The sequence below is a fragment of the Etheostoma cragini genome, chromosome 10, assembly GCF_013103735.1.
Source record: "Etheostoma cragini isolate CJK2018 chromosome 10, CSU_Ecrag_1.0, whole genome shotgun sequence".
NCBI classification, from domain to species: domain Eukaryota; kingdom Metazoa; phylum Chordata; class Actinopteri; order Perciformes; family Percidae; genus Etheostoma; species Etheostoma cragini.
Window position 1 is genome coordinate 1,134,439 of NC_048416.1, and position 27,514 is coordinate 1,161,952.

Genomic DNA, 27,514 nt, shown 5'->3' on the forward strand with positions numbered 1-27,514 from the left:
TGGAGAAAAGGTGCTTCTTGATGGAAGCGAATCAGCGCTAAGCAAAGCAAACGCACATGAATCACAAGGCGGTGATGGAGATTGCTGTGGTTGTCCAACGTATAAATACAGAGTCTAAATCCTGCTCTGCAGGCCAGGACCAAGCCTGTTTCTGTGAATTCAGCTCGGTGGCAAAATGTCCATGTTCCATTCCAGCCAGACCACAAGCATAAAAACACAGTAACAGGAGCAGACAACTACACAAGAGGCATGTGTGTGCACAAACACACAGGCATAAATAAGCACAAAGCCACATAAGCAAATTCAAATATATATATACTCATAAGCTCGCAGTAGCATGCACATAGATGCTCACACAAAAAAAACCAGTGCACGTCCATCCTCCTCCTCTCTGCCCAGATTTGCTTGCGTAATACAAGCTGCTGTATGCTTTGTGCGTTTTGTTAATGCACATTCAAGAGAATTCTCTTGTAGCTTAGCTGAGCACAAGATATTTTCGGGCAGCGTTCCCATGAGTGTGTAACGTGTGTTTGCACAGTGTGTGCATGTGTACCATGATGGATAGACGGACGGATGGGATGCTTTAAAAAAAACAACAACAGCTTCACGTCTTCAAATAAATCCGTGTTGTGTTGGGTTCAGACGGTGCGAGTTGATGATTTCGTAGTTGGCGACGGTGATATTTCACCTCCTGTTCCAAACCCACAGGTTCAATTTTTTTCTCTATTTCTGTTCCTCTCTCCCTTTTACCTCTGCAACTTAATCTGTCTCTCCCTCCGCCTTGCCATTCCACCTATTTTCTCTCCTCCTTAGATCCCCAGCCCCCCTTCCTCCTCTCCCCATCTCTCTTGCACAGTGACAGATCCTTCAGGAAATTGTTTCGAGTCTGCCAGACATTTTTGTGTTGTAGCTGTTTATTTGTGCTGGGGGCACGAGGGGCCAGAGCCCCAGCTTCTCCTGGCTCTCGGACTAGAGGTTAAGCTCCCCAACTCTTTCACCGCCCTGCGCCAAAAAACACTGATCCTCGATCAGCTTGGCTTTACCGTGTAACTGATACCAGGGATGAGGAGAGAGGAGCACCAGAGAGGATGTAATCAGTGTGTGTGTGTGCGTGCGTGTTTGTATATGTGTGTCAGCTGCTAGCTTTGTGTGTATTAGGATGTAATCAGCAGCATTTTCTCTGTGGTCTGCTGTGCTCTCTGATTGGGGTTTTGGCGAAAGGGAGGAGAAGTGTTTCTTTTCCTGCTCCTTGTGTTGCAGCCTGGCCTCAGAGCCAGAGAAGCCTCGCTGTGGTTTAGAGCCATGCTCGCAGCTCTGGCTCTTAACACATCAGCAACATCAGAACCTCTATCTATTATATATATATATACTGTCTGTCTATCTCAATGCTTCCTGATGTGTGTGTGTGTGTGTGTGTGTGTGTGTGTGTGTCTGTGTGCATTAGAGCTGCCCTGACCCAGGTCCCATGTTGGCTGCAGTCAGCTTTGTTCAGTCACCTCCATGTTAACGGGTACAGGAGATTCCCCCAGGGTTTAGGATCACACATACACACGCATTCACACATGCATGGTGACAGGGACACATGTACGCCCCACACACACACACACACACACACACACACACTCACACACACACACACACACACATGCACTGTCCTCCTTCTTGCTCTCTATCTCTTTCTTTGTTCTGCCGCTTGCAGATTCCGTTTTTTGCGGACAACAGATGGGTCGACATCGACTCTCTTCTAAATAACAAGTACACTCTCCGTCGCTGACATCTCTCCCTCTCTCTCTGTCCCTCTCACTGGCTTTACTGCCTCTCTGCAATCCTTCTAGCAAAACTATTCAGTTTTTCTTTGTTTCAGTCATTTATCGAGCAAAAATCCCAAATGTGAACTTATTTTTGCAAGATTTACTGCTTGTTTCGGTTTAATATAATTGTAAATTGAATATCTGTGCTATGGGCAAAAACTAATCTGTCTGTTTCTGTGTTGCTGTGACCTGATCATCACCCAGCCGGCACCACACCTGAGCCATAGCAGCCATTTCTCTCCTCGCACACTGCATCAGTGTGCCGTTCCCTCTTACTTAGAATACCCCATTGGGTTTGTTGTGGATTGCCTATTTGCGACTGGAAGCGCCTGAGCTGAGAGAGAGTTATTGTTTGTTTGTTTGAGTCCCATCTTTGATGAGTGTTATTGTGCCGAGGAACACAAGGTTGGCTCAGTTGTCATAACTCTCTTCTGGAGGCCAGATTGAAAAGGTCAGTGAAATGAAGCTCCGCTCTCCACAGTGGATGAATGGACACCACAGTGTAGGAGCTACACACACACACACACACACACACACACACACACACACACACACACACACACACACACACACACACACACACACACATACTGATGAGCCTTACACGCTTAGAAATCTAATCTCATTTGCATGAATGCAGACAGAAACACACAAGTCCCGTTTTATTAACATGCACCAGCACAAGCACCAAGTTCTCTGAGGATTCGTCCTCTGCCCGTTGGTGTTCGTTAACTTGTTCCAGGGCTTTTGCTCTGGTTTCCCTCAGGGGGGATTTTTTGTACAGATTAGCTCTTTAGTCAGTCTAGATTTTTGAAGTCTCATGGCCTCTGACATGCTACCACTATCAACCGCCACATTCCGATCCATCCCAGCGCTTCTTTTATCAGGCAGCGCCGGCTGATTTGTGGCTCGTGGACCTTTTAGATCGAGTACTGCAACTCCTCTCTGGGGTCCAGAGTCCCATATCACCTTTGTAGATGACCACAAAGGCCAGAGAAAAGCCGGAGAGGATCAGTTTGATCATCTGTTGGGCTTTAGCGAGTGAACCATGGTTCACCTCGGGTGATTATCAGTGCAAATGAAGCAAGACGAAAACTTCAATGAGCCTCCTGCTGAGGAACAAGCTCACTAAGACCTTGTGTGTGCATCTGGCATCTGATTACACAACACAAGCGTAGCCTGACGATACCAATATGCCACCCACAAATATAAATGTTGGGAGAAAATACCTGCTGGGATTTATTAGAGGCTATGAGATTAACATAAGGGAATTTTAATGGACACAGTAATGGGTAATCAGATAGTATTGGTGTTATCCTTTTCAAGCCAAATTCCAACATTTAAAAAAACAAATTGTCCTAACAAATGTGTAAGACCTGTTAGATGATTTACTTAGTTATAGCTAATTCAAGAAATTCTTTGCCCATCAATTTTAAAACATTGAATGCACTTTATTTCTTTCTATGTTGAGATTCATGGACATCTTTTCTGCAGCTACTTCTCAGTCTATAATTTAAGGGCAGTTACTCTTAACTTGTCTCTTTTAACCACCATTTCACTTGGCGTTTTCCCCCACTCTCCCCAGTATGAATGAAATTTAATGAAGAGTGAAAATTGAATAATATGCTCCATTTCTTTGTGTATACTTCCGAGAATGTTCTTAACCCTGGGCCTGACCAAGTGATATGACCGAGGTGTGCAGCTTTTCATTTAGAAATAGCAGCAGGAAATGATCACATAGTTTAACAGAAGCTCCAATAATGTGTGAAAATGATGGGGGATCAGATACTAGTGCTGCTGCTATCCGTTCAATTAAATGAAGAGAAATACAGGATCTGGACTGGTTGTTGACGTGGGCAGTTAGTGGGCAGTTGGGTGAGAAAAGAGAGCACTGATGTCTGTGGTAGGAGAAACACTGGCCATGATGGGATTAATGAAACACTAATGTGGAACTTCCCTCTAACAAGGAATGAACTCGGTGTACTCATTGTTAGCTACACACACGAGCGCACAGACAAGCCTTATGCACACACACACACTGGTTAAGCTTGAGATAAACAGTAACTCAGCCACTCCTACATGAACAAAATTAACCTTTAGCTTTTGGGTGTGTGTGTGTGTGTGTGTGTGTGTGTGTGTATGTGCGTACACGCTTCAGTATGTGTTATGTGTTGCATCTCTTCTAACCTTTAGCTCTGATAAATAGGAAGGTGAAATGCCATTTTGTTCTCTCTGACCCAGTTTCCCGTCTGCTTATTTCTCTGAACACGCAACATTTCAGCTGCTATTAGTGCAACGGTGCACTGTCTGAGACGGTAATTCAGAGGCAAGTGTGTGTGCTCTGGGTTATTGTGTGAGTGTAGCTCTAAGGGCGTATTTGTGCACCTGTTAGTTTAGTGTGTAAAGGATGTTAATGTGTATTTGCCCACCAGGGCTGTGCCAGTTTTTTAAAAATAATCGTCTAATTGATCAGGAACGACAGTCACCGCAAACAAAGACAAATAACAGTCAGGGCCATAAAATGCTATTTTTCTTTTAAAGGCTGAGTCTGTGCTTCTAGATGTGTGCAACTTCAAGTCATCTGAAACAAAACAAGCTGCTGTAGTCCACGTCTTCAAGCTGTTTTTACTCTGCATGAGATTTGTGTAAACTGTTTTCTGTGGCTGCAGCTCGATGATATCGGTGAAAAGAGCCATTACAGCCAATTAGCTACTCTGTCATTAGGGAGGGTTGTGTGGGCTACTGGAAACTTCTCCACACAACAGAATACATTAGAGCTGAAATAGCTGCTAAAGTTGAAATAGCTAATATCTAAAAATATTCCATATTAGCAACAGCAGGGTTGCGGTTTGCTCAAATTTTGCCGTCAGTGTGGTTATGAAATCAATACTGGATGCTCCCTCTGCTGCCGTTGCTTCTCATAACTTTAATACTATATACATATGCTTACAGTATTAGAAGCTGTAGGTCCCCGTCCCTCAGGTTACACTTTTTTATTGTGCCAATCGACCGCATTCATAGTTCTATGATCTAAAGTCCCCTGGTGCAAACCTGTCAGATTATGTGGGTTTTTGCTTAGAATCGTGTGTGCACATTTTGAGCAGGCCTCCTTCATTTTGCGTTTGCATGAATGGAGGAGGGGTTGGAGTGCAGGAGAGAGGTTCGGGTTGCGATGTACCCAAGACGAGTCTGTCTGCATCTGTCATGTTGGAGTGCGCTCAGTCTGTTCGTGTTTGAGACAGATGACTTGCTCTGCTCCCCAAGGTCCTCCTGTTAGTCTGCGTCCTTTATCTCCTACTGATCCAACAGACGGCCTGCACCGCGTGTGTACCTTTGTTTGTTTGTGCGTAGGCTTGGGTGTGTGAATATTTTTCATGTGCGCATTCTGCCTTTAATTGTGCTTGCGCACACAGAGTTATGTCGATCCATACTATCGGGAAGTTTTGTACAGGAAGATAGAGGTTTTGGAGGCATGCTGAGTTGGGAAATTGAAAGTGGAAAGTGCAGCGGTGTAAAAGCTCTGCCCCGCTGGATTCACCAGAGAGGTGACATGCAGACACCCGCAGCTAAATGATGCAGAATTGTCTGTGTCTGCAGGCTGTGAGTCTGGTACACACACACACTTTGGGAGCTGCTGACAGGTCCTCTGCAGAGGTTAAAAGCTGTCATAAGTAGACTTGAAGCAATAGCCCAGTGGTGCTGGCCAGGGAAGTCCATAATGCCCGACCTTTGTCTCAGTAATCTGGGACTGTCTTGACTGATGTACAGGGACCACACACACACAAACACACATTAAAAAAAACATCCCCACATATTCCCAAACATTTGTACACATATAAGCTGAAGTACAAATTCCCACTCATGCACATATCTGCCCAAGCATGTACATACACTCAAATACACATAAATGTACACACACACACACACACACATGCGCACACACACACACACACACACACACACACACACACACACACATTTGGGATGAGGCCAACACACACAACTAGAGATCAGGGGAGAGTGTAAGAGAAATGGGGAGTGTGAGTAAGAGATGAAGGCTGGCAGACACACACACACACATACACACACACACACATGTGCACAACCCCATACACACATATTCTTCCTCTGCTTCACAGAGAGAGATCACCTCCCACTTCTTCTTTCCAAACTGAGCTCTCCTCCTCGTCCTCTCAACTCCTCACTTCATCACCTCCTTCCATATTCCCTCACCGACATATGCTCGCACAGACTCCCCAATGCACACGATTACTAACACACACACACACACACACACACACAAACACACAAAATTGCACGCACACTTCAGACGGATCAGGTCTCACCCCTCCCCGGCTCGCACACTCTCTCGTCTTCAAAAAAGGGAATCTCCCGCTTCCTCTCCTGCCCCTACTCACCCCGCACTCTTCTTTCCATCCCCTCTCTAAACACCTCACCCCCCCCACACACACACACCTCTCTTCACTTCACCTCCCTCCCTCACCCCTCCACAGCACCACCGCTCCTTCTCCCCCCACCCGCTGCTATCCCATAGTGCTCTCTGCTGGAAGGATTTAGAGGTACCCTGTAATTTTGGTGTCGTAGGAGCTCTTAAGTCCTGCCTGATCTTCTGGCTACACAGGCAGCCAGTGTGTGTGTGTGTGTGTGTGCTTGAATGTGCATTTGTGTCTGTGCATGCACATGTCAGTGTGTGCTTTAGTCGGTGTTTGCTTCTGTTGGGCCAAGTGCTTACATGTCTGTATTTTTTTTTTGCAACCATTTCAAGTGTGATTGTGTGTGTGCAGCCGTGCATGCTTTTGCGCTTGTGTGTGTGTGTGTGTGTGAGTGTGTGTGTGTGTGTGTGTGTGTGTGTGTGTGCATGTAAAAGAGAGCAGGAAGCAGGAGAGGAGCTCCCCCTCTGGCTGTATACTGACGCAGTGAGCTGAGCAACAGTTGTGTGCACTGGGCCGCTAACCATCTTAAACCTCGACATTAATGCTGTTACCTGCTTAGTGCACGTGCAGCTGAGCGGCTCCTGGGAACCGGCAGCACGCGGCGATATTATAGCCGCTGCATGGCGTTTCTTTGCAAATCCAACATGTGGGAAAAAGGCAGCGTTGTTGAGCAAGAAGATGAGAATATCAGCTCTGTCCACGCACATTACTCTATAACCACATTTATTCTAACCTAAATTCAATATTGGATTTGCAAAATAGCATGAAAAATGTGCAGCACAAATGTCAAAGAAATGACTATTTTATATTGTCTGCCAGGTTGTATTATTGAGAAGAAACACGAGAAGAAACCGTTGGCCGGGCCAACGCGTCTAATTTATCCGAAATGATATGAAAAGTCTGAGTGAATTTACTTTGCTGAAGCCAAGCCTGCGCGCAGGAGGCTCCGCAGGAGAGACGGCGAGCTAGAGGTTGATTGCTGATTTCCATTTCTATTTCTAGGACAAAGAAATGGCGTACTGATGGGTTTGGACATCTATTTAGATCCATTTCATTCTGCCATAATCAGGTTTTAGCCATGGCCTAATACTCAGGATTAGAAAAGGTTCAAAGTGCAAACATCTAGATCCTCCTGTATTATTCCAGTCTGCCAACCTCACTCTGTATATGTGTGTGTATGTGTGTGTATGTGTGTGTGTGTGTGTGCTGGTTCACGTGCATGCTTGCATGCATGCCAGATTTGCTGGGGAGTGTTATCTCTGGAATCAGGCCCATAAACCTAATCTAACCCTCTCTGTGCTCATTCAGGAGTGAAATATTTTTGTGCAAATAGCCTCTCTTTTCCTTCTCCCCACTTCGACTCGGGTGTGCTAATGTAAACAAAAAGCAAGATAGGAATATCGCAGACATGAGAAATAGCCACTTCGGTTGAGACACTCTGTGTTTGATACAGACACGCATGCCTGACAGGGCTGTGTTTAGCTCCCTGCTTTGCCTCAAATGGATAACCCGGCTATGTGTGCTGCTGTTTTACCCTGATGCAAACTGGGAGTGATCAGATGGTGGTTGTGTCTGTTTATGTATTTAATTTTTTTCTTTCTGAAAATGTGGACATTATTACTGGTGGTTACTGTGACTACCTGGCCCCTGCTCTGCTCGTCTAAGTGGAAGTCTGAATGCGGTGCAGAATCGGCGGGGGGCGGTGTGTGAAAGGTAGCCAATGAATGTCACCTCTCATCCACTTTCTCATTAAACAACCTGCTCTCTGTCTGTCACATGGGCTGTATCTATCCCCTCGTTTGGTGCTTTGGGCAAATCTTGCGCACGAGAGCATGCACGCGCATGTATAGACACGACGGCGCATGCACACACACACGTACACACAGCCTATTGCGCTGTATGAAAGCAAGCCCCCTTTGGGCTGGACAGGAATAATAAGCAGCAGATGATTCATGATGGAGATGGGGAATGTATTCAGCAGGACCACCTGAGTGACCTCATTTAGCAGAACCTGAGAATAAATATAGACCACCGTGTCACACTTTAGCTTCGGCTTGTGATGTCTCGGCCAGTCAGCACTCCATCTCCCACTCTTCTCCTCGGAGCTCCTAAGGGTGCAATCTTTTCACTCTACCCTGAATGTCCCAGTGAAATCTGGGTGCATGTGTGTAAAAGCAAGAAATTACTACATTCACATATGTGTGTTAATGTGCTGGCAGTAGTGGTATATGTGTAGTATTGGAACAGGAGCCTTTATTGCAGGCCAGCCCTTTCCCCTGTAGGGCTTTCTTCTGGCTGACACATTTGTACTGTAGATATTTTCCCAACATCAACATTTGGCACCTGGTTTCTCTTATGACTTCAGCAGCTGGAGATCTTTTGTTCTCCCAAACTCTGCGACCAGTGATCCACACCCACAAAGAAAGACTTAAATCATACAAAAAAACTGCTTTGGAGCCTGACCGCTTTATTAAAAAAAGCAACATTCCTTCATGCAATGACCGGTTCTTTCGGTATTTTGGACTCCTAATCGGTTTGTTCCACTAAATCATTAGCAGCAGAATGGAAGTTTCTTTGTTCTTTGTCCTGTCATTGCTCTATCCCTTTGTGTTTTTATCTCCTCCGAGACACACAGGAAGACCCAATTCCCCAGTTTCCTCTTTCCAAAACACGGCATGACCGTCGGCCTTTTAATATCTGGAAATCCAGATTTGGATTAACGTCAGTATGCGGGGATGAGCGAGCGAGCGAGAGAGAGAGAGGTAGAATTGAGTATGAGAGAGTGGAGATAGAGTGAGTGAGAAGCTTTCAGATTAAAGAAAAGCTGGCAGTGTGTCCTTGTTGTGGAGAAAGGTTTGGGAGTTTGAGAAATGGGGCTGGCAGTCCTCCTTTCTCTGAGTGAACACTGACATGATAAATGTAAATACAGTGATATCCAACAAGGGTTAAAATGACAAACACAGGAGTGTGTGTTGCTCATTGCAGTCTGCATGTTTTTTGTGTGTTTTTTTTAAGATTCACCGCACATTATTTAATGGACTCAACAGTTGTTCCTGGAGTCGATTTCCACCTTGAATAATACTTAAAAGATGGATTCACATACAGAAATGTGGTTAAAATTGGACACGGTTAATCGGATTATGAATTTCCATCGCTGCAGTAAAAGCCTTTATTATATTAGACGTTTTAAATGGCCTGAATACCAACAAAACATAAACTGATCATGTCTTTTAAATCCAGCTCTCTGTCAGTTGTTTGCCTAAACAGAAACCTCGAAGGGCCAATTTATCACAATGCCACGTCAGTAATGCAGGAGCCTGTTCAGCCAGCCTGAAGGAATAGTTCATTTAGATGACAGAAGTAAGTTAACACTGAGAAGATTTGCACTCCCTGAGTGGATATAAAATTCATAGCATGACACTCACTCGGTCAGATTATTCAAGCGCCTTTTGAGCTCGATCTTCAAAGAGCTCATTTTTGTATAACCTTGCCCTGGAAATTTTAAAATTGAAAGAAGAGGAGAAATTGGGCGGAAAATGGCAGGATGAGGTTAACAATTGTGGCGTCTGGGCCATTCAGGGCTGCGAGACATTTAAGGCCTTTAAGGCTGGGAACAGGCCTGTTCACCTCACTGTCTTTGAATGTTCCTTTTACAAGAGACATGCGCTCTGCATGGACTTTACATAAATCATAAGACTCACTTAGCCTCGAGTGTTCATTCACATTAATGTCCTACGTAAATTTCCAATCTTTTTGTTCCTGCGCTGCACTCGGCCCAGCTTGGCCTCTCGTATATATTTCAGTGTCCGGTTCACTCAGTCGTGTTGAGTCTACAGCTGGGGGAATTTGCCAAAGAGCTCATGTCACAATGTTATTGCAAATTATCACGTACTCCGGCCCCACTAAAAAAGAAAAGAAAGTGGTGGTACTTTTTGTAACCCAGATCCGGTGTATAATCTGATAATGTAACATAATATTAGTGCAATTCATTATTTAGTTTTCTTCAATTTCTCTGGAGTACGAAGCTTAATCCCAGAGGTTAACAACATGTCAACATTAATAATACTTAGGAATGACAAGGCATGAATCAACCAAAGGAGCTACTCCATAGCACCAGAACCAGGTTGTAGCACTGCTAGATATAACAGCAGTTTATAGCAAGGAAGTGCATGTAGAAACATTGATACAGATGCTAGGGAGAGTATTTTCATGTTTGCATTGTGTGGACCTACCCAACCTTCCCGTCTAGTAGCTGAGTCTGCCTGTCTGTGTGACATCATTAGATAAGCACCCTCTCCAAGACTATCTCATCATAATGAGGGTGCCATCTGAAACAATCAGCCAGGGAGATGGTCATTGAGTTAAGAGGGAGGAAAAGGAGAGGGGTAGAGTCAGATAGTGCAGATAAAAAAAATAAATGAAGTGAGCGACAAAACAGAGAGGGGCAGGGAGAGAGAGAGAGAGAGAGAGAGAGAGAGCGAGCAAGGGAGTGATAACGCAAGGAAGAGAAACAAAAGCATTTCAGAGGAAGGGTGTAAGTTGAAACAGCAGACTAAGCGGAGATGGAGATCATTTGGGGAATTCCAAAATTAGAGCTGCAGTTGCATGCGCCCACACAGGCGCACGGCCACACACACACACACACACACACACACACACACACACACACACACACATATCCATTCGCCTTGTGTTAGCTGCTCAGTGTTAAGGTCAGAGTCACACTCTGTCTCCCTAGGTCATTATCACGGGCCTGAAAATAGACAGCCAATTGTGTCACAGTGTCTAAAGTGAATGTGACATTGAATAAACAACCCTGAGCTCTAGTCCTAGAAGAACACACAACTTTAAAACAAAAGGAAAGAACCCAACCCATACAAAACACATTAATATATATAATATATATGCCGAGGGCTAAATGCCTCCCTTAATATTAAGAGAGGCATTTAGCCCTCAGCACTACCAGAAAGTAATGACACATGTGGCTCAGAGGGAGTAAGCAGCTCGAGGACTTGGCAAGCAGCTGGAACGCTCTCTGGCATGTCTCACTGCTAAAGTATGCACAGACAGAAAACACACACACACACACACACACACACACACACACACACACACACACACACACACACACACACACACACACACACAGGTCTGACCATGTTCCTCCACACACTCCACCTCAGTGCCCACCATCCCTCAGTAGACTCTAATGTTGTTCCATTCATTTGACTTCACTTTATTGTGTTAATGGGAGCTACCGTTGAGAGGAGCTGGCGGTTGATTGAGGGTGAGACTGGCTAATCACTGGAACAGCTAATCAGTGCTTGTCGTAAATATTGATTAGGTCTGTGCGTTATGGACGTGCTCATTAACCAGTGTGTCATCTTCTCTCCTCTTTCCCCTTCTTTCTTCTCTTTACCCTCCATCACGTTCTACCTCTCCTTGTCCTCTCCTTCTACCATCTCCTTCTCTCTCCCCCCCCCCCCTACAGCAACGTCCAACGGTACAGTCGAGGGCCTGGAGAACCGGGAGGGAGGCGTGTGCAAGAGCCGAGCCATGAAAGTCATCATGAAAGTCGGACAAGGTAAATGTGTGCTCCCCTCACATGTAGAACACGATCCAGCGCTGCTGCCTTCCAGCCATGTTTCACTTTGCAGTGACATTTCCATTTCTCGCCATGTGTGTGTAGCGTGACTTTGTCTGCCGACAACACCTGCTCGCTACATCTGAACTTGTGTTATGAAATAAATTAGCCACTAGTCTTTATGTATGTTTTTTTTTGATAGGACTTCTTTAGTGACATTACCTTGGGCAAGGTACTAATTCAACGTGAGCATTTATCCACTCCTAGTGATGTCATCTTGAGTCCAAGCCAAATGTAAACAAAAGCAAAATATGATTTTTTTTCACGTTGGAAGAGTTGTGTTAGATGAAATATGGTTTTATAATTTTAAGAATTAATATTTAAAGATTTTGCATACATTTGAATTTAATAGGCTATACACAATTTAACAATATTCCTGTTGATGTAGATTCCAGCCCTAACATTAACAACTATTTTGAAATATGACATATATATATATATATATATATATATATATATATATATATATGTGTTTATATATATATATATATATGTATGTGTTTATATATATATATTTAATATATGTAAAAAAAAAGTAGTGTTGTCCTTTGCTTTTTATTTTAAAGAAAAATATATGTTAATACTTAATACTTTGCTATACAGCAATAATAAATAAAAAGGTGTCTAACCCAGTAGGATTAAGGACTTTAAAGTGTTAAAAGAGTGCTATTATTTTAATTTATTTTCCAACAATTACAACCCCCCCCCCCCACCCCTACAAATCCATAACTGCTTATTGACTAGTTAATGAATAAATGAACACATAATACCAACGCTGCAATCATATTTAATTATTTATGACTAGGCCCATAAACACCCCCCTAAATCTCGGGGCCTTTATGGAGTCTGCTCAGTTGTTTCAGAGTAAAGAAGAAGTATTTATGATTAAAATAAATACAATATGTCTTTAAAATTTTAAAAGTAAATTGTACATAGTAAATACATATTACAATTAATAAAAGTAATTAATATAATAAACTACTCGTTCACATTCATATTTAAAGAATTCTTTTTCTTCTTATTCATTCATTCACTAGCTCTCTAAACACCACTCACAGATCACAAATACATTATTATTAATTATTATCAAGTGTGCACCCGCATTGTAGTGTATTATACTGTGGTATGTAATAAACCATTTATTGTTGTTAATATACAGTTTTATACATCCTTAAACAAATTAATTGTTACTTTTAAATCACTTTCACATCAGCAGTTTTTCACTTCATTGTTTTTCATGTATTCAGGTTATTTATCAGGGATAGCGCATATTAATAAACATCCCTGTAAATGTGCCAGAATTACCCAGAAGGCTAGTTTTCATCTGTAGTCCCTGGGCAGGTGGGACGTTGGCAGCATAAAATAAAATAACTCTAAAATCCAGAAACCAGTTGACGTCTTTCAGGCGGGGTTGAATAAACTGTATTATTATTATTATTATTATTAGTAATAGATTACAGATGTTTAAGGTCAAAGAGTTTGTCATAAATCATACTGAGTTAACTGTTGCTTTCATTTCTCTGGTTGTGTTAGGCCGTTGCAGGCAAAATTGCAAATCAATAAGCGGGACTGCTTTATGGACTGCACTATTGGATTTACAGCGTTTCTGCTACAATGGGATGAAGTTCTGGGATTAGTTTGCTATTTAGTTAATTATAAATCTGCCATCTGGTTGTCTATAATCAGCTTCTCAGTTGAATTTCCAGTAAAGAATCTTGATATATTATGAATATCAAGCTGTAAAATGACCTGTACTATTAACACATGGTTTATATGGAGAATATAATATATATATATACACATATAAACAGTTTGTGCAAATAGTGAGATCACTGAGAAATCTGCAGTTACTGAGTCCAGATAAAGGAGGACTCCACTTGAGATTGTAGAAAGGCGTCTGATATTCCTCAGCTGTTATTCAACCAGATTCAAAGTAAAGTATGAAAATGTGTTTGAAATCGGTTTCTAAGTGCATGGTCGGGTCAGCCATCTTAAAATGCTGCAAGTAAACAAGCGAGCTTTGTTTGGATATCCTTGGACACAACATTTGGTTTTCATCATACATTTCACTTTTAGACGCATTTTTACTCAATATCTGGAAGTCTATATCCTGAATTTGACAGGGTACAGTACACAGATGTGTTACTCTGTAAACATTCCCCCCATCCTCGATGTGGTTGTTTTGACCGAAACAGACACTAACCACCATGTGAGAGGAACATCTGCCCGCCACCGTGATTGGATTCCAGCTTAAAAGCTGGTTCTCAACATGTCAAAAATAAACTGAGACTTGCTGAGAAAACTGCAGACTGTATGTGTGTGTGTGTGTGTCTGCAAATGTGTGTGCAGATATTTGAATGCTGGCTAGTTGGATGACAGCAGTGTGTCCTGGCAGGCGGTGGGAAAATAGAAGCTAACAAGATGCTGATGCTAGCAAGGTCTGAGTCGGAACAAATTCAGCAGATACAGGGAAATCTAGCCAATGCTTTCTGTGGAAGGGAGACGGGCTTTGCGTTATCTTTCCATGTAGGTCAATTTGAGCATCCGACAGCCCCGTATTGCAACACCATCTCCAAATGACAACATGGCTGCATGAATGCGGGCAGCACAGCCGACTGTGAGAAAAACAAATCCTTGAACTCGCGTTAATGAAAGTTGAAAGGAAATGTCTTATTCGAGGAAAGTTCGAGGAAAGTTCCTCTCAGATGGTGTCTGTTGCTGTGGCTGCCGGCTGTTCCTCGACTTCGGCAGATCCGTGCGCTCATTTCCTATAACGGGCCGAAGCGAGCTGTCACTCACAATTGATGTGCCCTAAAAACCTTGTTAGAGATGATGCTGTTGGCCCAGCTGCTACTACTTTTAAATCTATTTCTGTGGGTGGAACTTTTGATGCATAATGGGCCCATCCAACCCAGTAACTATATAGAGAAATCAGAGCGGCGACAGGAACTTCCATTTAGCTGCTGCGTCAGAATTTCTAGAAAGCTGAAAGAAGTGACCGTTGGGCTGGAACTAACCATTTTCAGATTATTTTATTGACTCATTAATAATTAGTTTTCTCTATAATCAATCAATCAATCAAAATGTATTAATAAAGCACTTTACAGCAACCAGAAGGTATCCAAAGAAACCAGAAATAAAAACACATGTCAAATAGAAAGAATGAAAAACATAGAAATAGAAAACATAGAAAACAGTCAAATCAGAAAAGGTTACAAGAAAAATAAAGGAGAATAAAATTGTCCTACCACTGCTACTTTTTAAAAGCCAAACTAAACAGATATGTTTTGAGTCTGGACCTAAAAGAGCCACACATTTAATAGTGCCAATATCGAGGAGGGGGGGGGGGGGTAACTTGCAACCACAAAGCCCTGACCCTCAATGACCAGTTGTGTTCCTGCAAAGTTAAAATCTCGGACAGAATACTACTTTGAGCCCTCAATAACTAACAGTAAAACCTTAATATTGATTCTAAAACCCACCGGGAGCCAACGCAGGGTGTAGAGAACGGGGGTGATGTGTGCACGTCGAGGTGTGTTTGGTAAAAAGCGAGCAGCAGCATTTTGCACAAGCTGAAGGCGTGAGACGGACGTCTGATCCAGACCAACGTAGAGAGCGTTACAGTAATCCAACCTTGAACTAATAAAAGCATGAGTGGCCTTTCCTAGATCGTGCTTGTTAAAGAAAGGCTTAACTTTAGCCAGGAGACAGAGCTGGGAAAAGCTCCTTCTAACAACATTACTGATCTGCTTGTCAAATTTCAAGCTGCAATCAAAAGCAACCCCCAGGTTTTTGACAGCTGACCTAGTGTAAGATGCCAGAGCTCCCAAACTCACACTGGACCAGTCTGCAAAATAATACTCTCCGTGTGGTATTCAATCAAATTAAGAAAGCTTTCTGAAAGCCACAACTTAATGTAAGTGATACAACTAAGCAGGAAGTTTAGTGGGACACTGTCATTTACTTTCATGGCAAATAGATAACATCTCCCAAAAAATGCCATTTCCCAGAGCCAAGGGAGCCGTATTTAGATTGAATTTCTTTTTTTGACTGACTATAAGCGCTAAAAGGATTTGTTTATTAATCACCTAAAGGGTTGACAAGCAAATAACAATAACATTTGCTGGTTGTAGCTTCTGGAATATTAACATTTGCTGCTTTTTCTGTTTTATTTAATTGTAAATTGACCATATGTGTCTTGTGGACCATTGGTCAGACTAACCAAGTAATTGGAAGATAAAGAAACAAATCAGGGTTTGCAGCCCTAGACTCTGGACCTCCTGCAGCCCCACTACAGTGCTGCTCATTATTAGAGGAACACATGCTTAAGTTGACAAAAAAAATCATCTTTTGGAAATTTATCTTAATGCCTTAATTAATTTAAAAAAATAGGAAAAATCTAATATTTTCTTTGTGAATGAATAATGTAGCATACATAAATAAATGTTATTCTTGAAATACAGGGGGCATAAGTATACACCCCCCTATGTTAAAATACAGTGGCATAAGTATACACCCCCCATGTAAAAATACAGGGGGCATAAGTATACACCCCCTATGTTAAAATACAGGGGCATAAGTATACACCCCCTATGTTAAAATACAGGGGCATAAGTATACACCCCCTATGTTAAAATACAGGGGCATAAGTATACACCCCCCTATGTTAAAATACAGTGTACAGTATACACCCCCCTATGTTAAATTCCCATAGAGGCAGGCAGATTTTTATTTATAAAGGCCAGTTATTTCATGGATCAGGATACTATGCATCCTGATGATGTTCCCTTGGCCATTGGAATTAAAATACCCCCCCCCCCCATCATCACATACCCTTCACCATACCTAGGGATTGGCATGGGGTACATTTTATAACTCTCAATGCAAATCAAACCAGGTTTTAGGCTTTTAGGCTAAGCCAATCCCTAGGTATGGTGAATGGTATGTGACTTTATCAGGATGCATAGTCCTCACAGGTTAGATTTTCCCTCATTTTTGAATTAAGGGATTAATATCAATTTCCAAACGATGATTTTTTCCATTCCTCTTTTTATTCAACTTCAGCATGTGTTCCTACACTCACGAGCAGCGCTGGAGATGTTGTTTTAATTAACACAAACATCACCGGGCTCTGCTTGACTCTGACTCCACATGCTATTGGGTTTTAAGCCACATTTCCTCCGCCTCTGCAGCTAAATGCCAACGCTGCCCACAGCCAAGTCCCCAGGATCTTCCCATATGTCCACTCGTACTCCTGTGCACTTTGCTCCATGGATTATATTTTGGTGACTCACGCCTGTGGGCAGTGTGTGCGCGTTCTTTGTATTGTATTTTCTTGTGGAGACACTCCCGTGCCTAATCATGTTGAATCATCGGTTTGGGGGAAATCATGTGCCCTGACACATCAAGATCTAACTGTATTTCATATGCTTCTGTGTTCCGTCTTTTGTCTTTATAGAAAATATGAAGTGAAAAGGAAGCTAAATTGATTGCAGGGGAAATACAGGAAGCCCATATTTTAGACTTCCATCGCTGTTCGCCACTCTCTTTCTCCTCCACCACATCATGTCACCGTGCTCATTAGAAATATGTTGACTCACCGCCTCGCACGCATCTCTCCCCCTCTCTCCCCCTCTCGTTTTATCTCCCTCTGTCTCTCCCAACATATCTGTCTCTCTTCTGTCGCTCGATCATTGTCTCCCTCACTTTCACTCCACCTCCTCCTCCTCCTCCTCCTCCTCCTCCTCCTCCTCCCCCTTTCTTCTCCCTCCTTCTGGCGGGTTGGCAGTTCTGAGGTAGTTGCTGTCTGCATAGCTAAGGGAAATGTCAGCGGTACACACCGAAAAATGGGTCAGAACATTAGAACGCTCCCTGCACATGCTCAGTGGTAGAAACACAATGTTGGGGCTATATAAGTGAATCAGATCACTGTGTCCTCTTGTATCCTCTGCCATATGTGAATGGTCCCACATCTCACCCTGTCTTTTCTCATCAATTATTGACGGAGCACAACAGCTCACGGCTCGGTTCACCACTGCTGCAATCAGCACGGAGCAATGCGGTGGTCTGGACAGGGAGAGGGTCGGGGGGGAGACGAGATCAATTTGTTCATAGTGAGATTATGTTCACCCAAAAAATAATATTACCCACGAAATTACGTCCTTCTTTGTCTTTCCATATTTCCTCCCTTTTTGCTTTTCTCTCTCTCGTTTCTATCGTTTATATCTTCCAGACATCCTACACCCAAATAATTTCCTTCCCTGAGTCTCGGCCAGACTGAGGTGGAAATAGAAAATAGACTGCCAGTCTATCAGGCCTTTTTTTTTTACACACACACACACGCACACACACTTGCCACCAGGGACTCAAATGTAAATTGCCTCCCCACACGCCCTCCTCTCCATTTCTCACACACACCCTTGGAGCAGGCCTTTGGGCAGATGCAGATAAGGCCTGATAGAGGAGAGGCATCTGATAGTGTTCTGTGGAATCCATCAAATCGGTTTCGGTATTAGTTTATAACTGTCCCCTGTCTGCCGGCCCTGCCCTCGTAAAAGCCGCACCACGGACCCACCAGTGTTTACTGCACAAAGACTTCAAAGTGCGTGTGCTAAAATCACAACAGACGGACAGATAAACTGTCTGTTTCCTTTGCGTTCCCCTCAGAGCTTATACAACACTCTCCTCTTCCCCTGGTCTCCCCCCTTCTCTTCCTGTCCTCCTCTCCTCTCCTTTTGAGAAGTGTGTCTCTTTCAGGCAGAGTTAAAGCCAGAGCAATAAATAAGACATATTATGGCCTTTTAACGTGATGAATTATGTAAAACAATAAAAAGTAAAACTACTTTACCCTCATTCTGCCATGCCTTAAGTGTATTGTAACTATATTGTAGGTGTGGGCTTGTGTGTGTGAGTGAGTGCGTGTGTGTGTGTGTGCGGGTGTGTGTCCTATGCTCTCATGAATGTGTCAGTGTTGGAAATGCTTGTCTGAGTGTTTGCTGAAGGAGCTGCTGATAGATGTAAAATCATTTTTTTTACGACAGGACTGGGATACTGGCATGTTTCGCAGATGTTCGCTAACTTGTCCTTCCTCTTTTTGTGCTTTTAAATTTACTTCTGAGATGTTTTCAACACCTACAAAGATAACCTTCTCCGTGTATAAAAGGATATATCAAAAGATACAAAAATAATAATCCTTGCCGCTCCAGAGGAACCAGTCATTGTAATTCAGCGCATGCAGCGGGCCAAGGCTGAGTTTGTGTGTTTTTGTTTCCCACAGTCCCCAACGCGGTGAACCCCGTGGCGCCGGAGGCTCCAGAAGACAACGCCATACCAGAGTCCAGTCCTAGTCCGCCTGATGTGCGTCAGAGTAGACCCGATATGCCGGGAAACCCTGGTGAGTAGATGGACAGACCAACATTTTACCCATGAACTCTTTACTGAGTAAAGGCTCTTTCCTGAATGCGTTCTAGTTTCTAGAATGCAAATATTTTAGTAAAATAAAGTTTTATTTAAGTGTAGAAAAAAAATGAATCTTCACAGCCTCAAGGCTTCCTCTAATAATTAATCACATTTAGCTTGAAAAGAGAAAATAAGCATCATAGTTGACTCTCTCAAAGTAAGTATTCTCTCACATGGCGTTTTCATGCCGCAGGCATTCCTTTGATATTTGGGGGTCAGCATGCAGAAAAAGATGTAAAGCTAATAATATATAGAATAACAAAATACTCACCAAAATGCAGCTTCTACAATAAAACAATAAGAAACCACACCCAGAACAAATACAGATCATTCCTTTCTCATTAATACTGTACACAATGCGTGTGCCGCACCAAAGGAGACTTAAAGACGAACCTCTTTATTATATATTTTTTTAAACCTCATTAGAATTGCAGATAAATGAAGATTAAAAGCAGAGCTAATTCAAGAAGGCTCCAGAGCACCTTTCATAACTGCTTCCCACAGAAGGGACTACTTTTTTGACTTTTTTTTTGACACAACTTTATGCCACAAACTTCCTCCAAGTACAGTCTGTTCTGCCTGTCTCAATGTGATAAGCGGCCCTCATTTAATAATTGCTTAGTTGACATTAGTTTCTCTATAAAAAGATTTCCTAATGTCACTTTTTCCCCATACCCGGGCTTTTACCTGTCTGCCATTGTTAGATCAGTGATTATGTCAAGTGAAGAAGTGAAGGCTGGAATGAAGGACATGTCACTGCGGTTTGAGGGGCTGATATTTTAGGAATGAAATGTCTGACAGCTTCACTCCAGCTCTCTCCAGTGCCCAGAATGCACGAAATTCCTCGCGCCTCTGATTTCACCGATAAGGCTCAGATCGGTAGCTTTTGGTGATGTCACTTAGTCGTGATAAGGCATAAGGCCCAGTTATCCCCTCCTTTAAAAACATTAGTGGGGATGGCAGTCTCTGGTGGTAGGAGACTTTGGTGTGCCTGTGGGGGGGGGGGGGCAGTAAAGAGTGAGTGCTGCTCTTTGGCAGCAGCTGCCTGCATACTGTACATGGAAAACAGATTTGGTTCTTCTCAGATTTCAGTCAGTAGAGGAGCCAGTCATTCTCTCTCTCATCCAGTAACTGCCCCCCTCCCCATAGCAGACAAAAGGATAAAATAAAATCAGATGTTCGGATATGCATTCTTTCCCCATATCTCACTTGACCTTTGCCATACAAATGTTGCCTCGACATGTCAGACAAGTTGCCAAGGCTCAATCTTATCAGAGCGGGAACCTTTGTTATGATGAGCGATGTGTACAGATTTCATTAGGAGTCTATTTTGAATGAGCTAATTCGATTAGATTACATCAATCGGGCTGTTAGTCATGTAGAGCAAACAACAAACAGGGATCTGATCGCAGTTGATTTAGGCATAGAACGTTAAGATCTGCACATGACAGGACTGGCTTACAGTAAGTGATGTTACTCCTCTGATTGTTCGGCAGGCTCTAAGGGACTGGATGAAAAGGATTTGGGGGGGTAGGCCAGCTGACGCATACCCCCCTCCCACCTCCCCATTTGTTAAAAAAAACGGCAATATCTCCAAATGATAATTGATTTATGGCAAACTTAACAGAATAGTGAAACACAGCAACTCACTATTTTTGCTTAAGGAGCTGCTAAATAAACTTTATTCTATTCTATTATAGCCACCAAATGTAAACCAGGAACAGCTCTGTGCCACGCAGCTGCGCTGCCTGTTTTCACCGCGCACCATTTCCTCTGCATATGGCAAAATGCACCTTTATGGCTCATATGAAAGCCATCTTTTTGATGGGTCTATTTGGTCTCCTTTTTATATAATAAATCTCACAAATAGTGAAAGAATATGTTGTAAGAAAAAAAAAAAAAACTTCTTGTTCTCCAAAAAAAAGTCAGGCTGCCCCGCCTTTAATAAACCCTCCCTAATGATTTATGTACAGTCTCTAAGCCGTCTCTCTTTTTATTCCTCCCACTAGACACCATGAATCAGGGCCCCGCCGGTCCCCCGGGAAACTCGGACGGCATCCTTGGCTCCAAAGCTGCCATTTTCTCCGCCATCGGGGTCGGCTGCATCATCTTCCTCCTGCTCATCCTCCTCCTCGTCATTCTGCTCATCAAGATGCGCAAGCGCTCCAGGAAAAACGCCCACTCGCAGCCCCGCCCCTCGGCGCTGTCCCTCAGCACGCTGTCCAATCCCAAGCTGCCCGGCGGCACGTCTGGCACGGAGCCCAGTGACATCATCATTCCACTGCGGACAGAGAACAACTACTGCCCTCACTATGAGAAGGTGAGCGGCGACTATGGCCACCCCGTCTACATTGTCCAGGAGATGCCCCCCCAGAGCCCCGCCAACATCTACTACAAAGTCTGACACGCTCCGCACAGCCAGCGACAGCCGGGAGAGAGAACGAGAGGAGCGCTTGATTAATGTTCTTGGGAAGAACACTTTCCTTTTGCATTTTGGGGACTTGATGCGTCTTCAAGCCTGTGTTATTTTTACCACCTGCTGCACAAATCTGGAGAGCCACGCACCGACCAGTAACCAGCGGGGGTGTGAGCTGACTGCTGAGACATGTTTGTTCTGTTTGTTTGGGTTGTCTCACAATCCCCACCCACCTGCCCCTTCTAATCCTCGCCTCACCTCCCCACCTTCTACATCTCCCCCACTGTTCTCCACGGGGGTGGAGGTGGGCTGGGGGGGGGGACTGGAGCGAACCAGCAGATGGAACTCTAGCTTCCTGGTTCACTGTCCCCTTTAACAGGCAGGGTATAACTTATCTCAGTTCCCTGAAGTACAGTCTGTGCTACACCCAATTAAACACACCATCCCAGCACACTAGCCAGGAACAGGCCGACACAGGCCCCGGACGCCACTCAGCCTGCAGTCTGTGTGCAAGCATAAGACGTGTATGTGTGTGTGTGTTTGCGTGTGTGTTAGTCAGGGCTCCGTGCTGGGCCAGGAAACTCTCCAGATAGCTCAGGTATCAGACACAGTGTGTGAAATGATGTGTTCCTCTCCCTTCGCACCTCTGATGTTTGCCTTACTTACTATTTTTAATGGAGGAATTCCTCAAACCCTGATTCAGTTCACAAAGCAGTTGTATTTTGTTAGACTTTTCCTACAAGTGCACAATGTATAGAGTTGAATAGATTGTCATTATCACTCCGTCTTCTCACCACCCATATCATCCATTACATTCATTGTCTTCCTGGGAAAGAGAACCTTGACCTGGACTGTTGATGTCATGGTGCGTATGTGTGTGTTTCCCGGAAAACTCCCTTCTGATCCGATATGAGCTTAACCATTACTCTGGTATTTATGACCTGCTTGTGTGTATTTGAGGGTGTGTACTGACTGGGAGTGTGTGTGTGTGTGTTTTGGCATGTCCAGACCAGTCCTGTATCTGGGCAGACTTAACTGGCTTAAGGGTTAAACACTAAGTTACTGTATGGTAAGGTTCAAAAACAAGACAGACTGACGCGCCGACAAGCCCAAGATCTTACAAAACCACTCCAGCGCTCCAGTTGGCACTGAATGAAGTTTTTTCTTTCTCTGATGAGCTTTAAGGGAGATGGTTTTTAACACAGCGGGCAGGTTGTAATTGTTTATTCTGGATTTCGGTGCTACGGAGGCATCTAACAGCTAGTTTTGGTGCCTCCTGCATGGGCGAGGTGGGCGTAGGTTGTGTGGTATGGCACTGATTGGCTGGCCTACATAGGTAGGATGCCCTATATATAAGTTGGACGGCGAGCTACGGCTGAACATTGGGATACAGTATTGTTAGATGCCAATTGGCTGCCATCTGCGGATGAGTCAGTGGAGTGCGGCATCGCCAGCGTGTGACTAATCTATGTGCCATCTCTGTGCCCACACTCACCAGCCGGGGAGGAGAGACAGAGATAGCGGCGGATAAAGAAGAAAATGTTCCTGTGACTTGGCTTTAACCTGAAAGTAAGATGGCGGTGCGGACGGGGATGGTGGTTGAGGTGGGGGGAGCAGGGTGGAGGTAGTTTAGCATTCATTTTTCCATCCTTTCACCAGTTGTGCTGTGAATGAAAATGCTGTGCAGAATATTCCTCAGTCAAGGTGTTCAGCCAACGAGGACACTGCAGCTCAGCTATCACACAGCCCTGGGCAGCAGCACCGAGACAGGATTTACTGCAGCTGGATGTGTGCACGTATGCACTCCGAGCTCGCTTTTAGGTGAAGGGGATGGGTGCTGTTCGAATCTGTCTCTGTGCACATTTAAGTGCTTTTATGTGTGAGTGCTTATTTGTGCTTATATTTGCAGTTTTTCTCGGTGTGTTTGAATGCTTCTGTGATCGAGCAGCTGAACACAGACTTGTTTTGGGACTGGAAATAGGTGCTCCAAACAGTGTGGCTGCCAAAGTACGGAGCGCCGCAGTCCCAGTTAATGATGTGTGAGAGGAGTGGGGAGCAGATAAGGACAGCTATTCCTCAGACGCGAGCTGACGTTTGACGCACATGTGCACACATACGCACAGACACACAGAGACTGACGGGTCCAGGTTTATCTCCAGTCAAACGGTCGGACTCCCTGTGAATGTTTATTTACCGGCAGAGACACCTGTCATCCGCTGCCACATACTGTTGCCATCCACGGATATACACTGCTGAGTTAAAAGGCAGCCCGGCTTGAAGACTCTGGGAAGACTCCAGTGGCTTTTGCGTGTCGTTAACCTCAGAGTTAACAACCTAAACAGCTGCTCGTGCTTTTGTGGTCCTGTGTTTTAACTCAGCATGCAGCCCTCTGTGGCCCTCTGTGAAACACATTTAGATCAAATATTTTTGTTTCGGATCGGTGCGCATCCATTCACCTACACCAGCCAAGGGAGTCATTACCAAATTACCACAAACCATATCTCATTTTTATTCATTCTAGTGACCACTTAATGTTATTCACATTTTGTGAGGGGGGGGGGAAAGAAAAAAACCTAAAGGAGACAACAGAGAAATGTAAATATATGGATAGAGCCCAATTTAAGATGTAACTTCACCTGAACACTGCTCATAAGAAAAATTTAAGATTAGATTTTTGTAATGGAGGATGTTTGTAAATAGCTGTCTTTTTAAAGTGTGTTTTGTATGACTCCTTGCATTTTTTGTCTCTGTTTGCAATATTTTTTTTTCTTTTCTTTTCTTTTAGAGTTAAACTAAATATTGCAACGTACACATGAGCTGTCTTTTTTTTTACAGCATCCAGTATTGTCAAAAAGTCTTTGTTACCACATGTGTTAAAAAAAACAACAACCCGGGGTTCAGAGTTTTTCCATCGCCATTCAACAGGATTCTAGTTGCTCAGAACTGTTCAGGACCAGAGCTTTGTCACCAAGCAGCTTTGACATGGATATCACTGACACTCAGAATGATAAGACCCCTTCCCTGTTGGAGACAGCACTTAACTCTGCAAATGAAGACTGTGTAATTTCACTGCTTTTGAGTTACCTACACCTTCCACTCCTTTATTACACATAACAAAAACTTTTTTTGGTCCAGAAAGATTAATCTTTTCTCAGTTTTAATAAGTCTATCGGCCTAGACGAAGAGGGATGTAGAGCGAGAGGGGGAGAAGAAGGAGAAACGGGGGCACGTATGAGAGTGTGACCGTTCTGCGCTCGCCATAAATCATCCGGTTTACACCACTCATTATTTCCCAGGCGGTCCTTTGTTTTAAGGTTGCTCTCTCCCTCCTTTTTAGCACAAGGATATTGGTCGCTCATGGTATGAGCCACACTATAGGTTGATTTCTGCTATTGTTCAAGTCACAGTATTATTTTTCAATGTGCATGTGTAAGCAAAACCTGTTGAATTTGTTTCCCTTTGTTTGAGTCATAACTGTCAAGTTTTGTTATTTTTATTTTTTTTGCCATTCACTTCTTTCGCCGCTTCTCAGCGTAACCTATTGGCACCAGCTACAATGGAAATAACGTTCCACCAGTTTGGAAACTACGGCATATTGATAAATAAAATTTTTCCCATGGATCTTGTTCTGGAGAGACTTTCTTTCTTCATTCTTTGTGTTTTCTTCCTGCTCTACAAATGACGGTAAAATATTTCATTTGCATCTCACTGACCACCTTAGTTCATGGTGGGAGCCTGAACCAGACGCCCACGCTCACTGCACTTCCTTCGCAGCCCCCCTCGCCCTCCCCCCCCAAAAAAAACCTCACCTCAGGGGTCAGTGCTGCACAGATGGGTTTGTTCTGATACATTAGTCAGATTGAAATCACAAGCAGGCTTCATAAATTCATATTCGGGGAGTATGGACACGCCTTTTTGCATAGTAACTAATACCCGTATCAACCCGCTCTGCCCTGGTGTCCTCCAAAATTACATTTCTTCATACATGATTAAATCTGATTGGCTGCAGTCGGCATTTCCATTGCGTTTGTCTGAAATTACAGTCTGTATTTAGCCGACAGAGGAACAAACTCCAATCCTTGGTGAAATCAGAGATGGCATGAAATGTTATTAAAATGATTGCGTATTTTCTCTGACAAACAGTGTTTGTGGGCATGGCTTCGTGTGGCTGATAATGTGAGTAGAGACGAGTGGGCGAGTGAAGAGACTGATGGCAGGAGAGAAAGTGAGGGCAATGAGAGACATAATGTCCCCCCCCCCGCTGCTTCTCTCTCTGCCCCAGGGCAGGTTCGTTCATCTGGTTTCCTGGCTCGGTCCCGAGACGCCCCCGTAGATCCACGTTACTGTGGGTTTATTAAATCCTTCCCCCTACTGAGCTACTGTGTGTGACTGCATGTTTTACTGTGTATGTCTCTGTGTGTGTGTGTGTGTGTGTGTGTGTGTGTGTGTGTGTGTGTGTGTGTGATTGTGTCTATGCATTTGCCAAAGGGCTCTCCTGTTGTTCTACAACAGAGTCAACATCACAAAATGAGGAAATATTACTGTTACAACATGCACAGCAGCATTCTTACTCTTCATTTTTTGGGAAAATGCATCCTCTAGTTCCATATAAAAGTACATATTTGCTTGTATATAACAGTTGGGGGATTTTCTTTTTTAAATACAATACATACATACAATATGCAGTACAGACCAAAAGTTTGGACACACCTCCTTCAATGAGTTTCCTTTGTCTTCATGATTATTTACGTTGTAGATCCTCACTGAAGGCATCAGAACTATTAATGAACACATGTGTAATTATGTTCTTAACAAAAAAGTGTGAAATAACTCTTAATAGATCTTATATTTTAAATTCCTTAAAGTAGCTCATCAAAAGAATGCCAAGAGCGTGCAAAGCAGTAATCAGAGCAAAGGGGGGCACTTTGAAGAAACTAGAATATAAGACATGTTTTCAGTTATTTCACATTTTATTGTTAAGTTTATATATCCATGTGTGCTTATTTATAGTTTTGATGCCTTCAGTGAGAATCAACAATGTAAATAGTCATGAAAATAAAGGAAGCTCATTGATTGAGGTGTGTCTAAACTTTTGTAGGCTGTATACATTGTTGCGTCATCTTCAGCAGCCTACAACTTTTATCTCTTTAACTGTCAGTGTTTTAACATTTGCACTGTTAGAACCCACCTCGTTTCCATATTCAAACACCAGTGCATTTTTTAAATGCAACTAAAACACCCTTGTGAATTTCCCCTTGATGTGAGCATGTGTAATTTTCCCACATTTAACCTCTTTTTTTTTGGTTATGTAACACTGTGGCTCACATGTCTCTATAGATGAAACAAATCACCTGGGAAGGGAACAGCTGCCAGCAGTTTGAGGTGGCTTGGGAATGATTTAACTTACATGCATTTTCATCCATGACCATGAATACTAATTGTCAAAAACAACTTCCAAGGAAGCAAAAGTAGTAAATCCCCGGAGATTATCACAGAGTCACCTTTTGAGGCCTACAAGCGGAGCAAACTGTTCTTCATAAACTGACTAAATTGCAAATTAGAAATTCATAGCATGTGGCTTCCACAGTAATTACTATCAAACTGATACACACCTGGTCACTTAAGGTGAAGAAGTGTATATTAATGTTTTTTTGAGGTGAGTAATTCATTTTGGTGGTTTTGCCTCAGATAATCACCAACCGGTTGTGCATTAGCATAGTTTACTTATCAT

General features: G+C 43.3%; 1 protein-coding gene across 1 annotated transcript in view; it reads left to right on the forward strand.

Moving 5' to 3' along the window:
* Positions 1–25,404, forward strand: part of efnb1 (ephrin-B1) — a 59,355-nt gene extending 33,951 nt beyond the window's left edge. The window contains exons 3-5 of the mRNA XM_034883131.1: positions 11,757–11,849; positions 19,186–19,302; positions 21,377–25,404. Of these exons, the coding sequence (XP_034739022.1) occupies positions 11,757–11,849; positions 19,186–19,302; positions 21,377–21,771 (605 nt within the window). The 3' untranslated portion in view covers positions 21,772–25,404. The remainder of the gene's footprint in view (positions 1–11,756; positions 11,850–19,185; positions 19,303–21,376) is intronic.
* Positions 25,405–27,514: the final 2,110 nt, after the last annotated feature.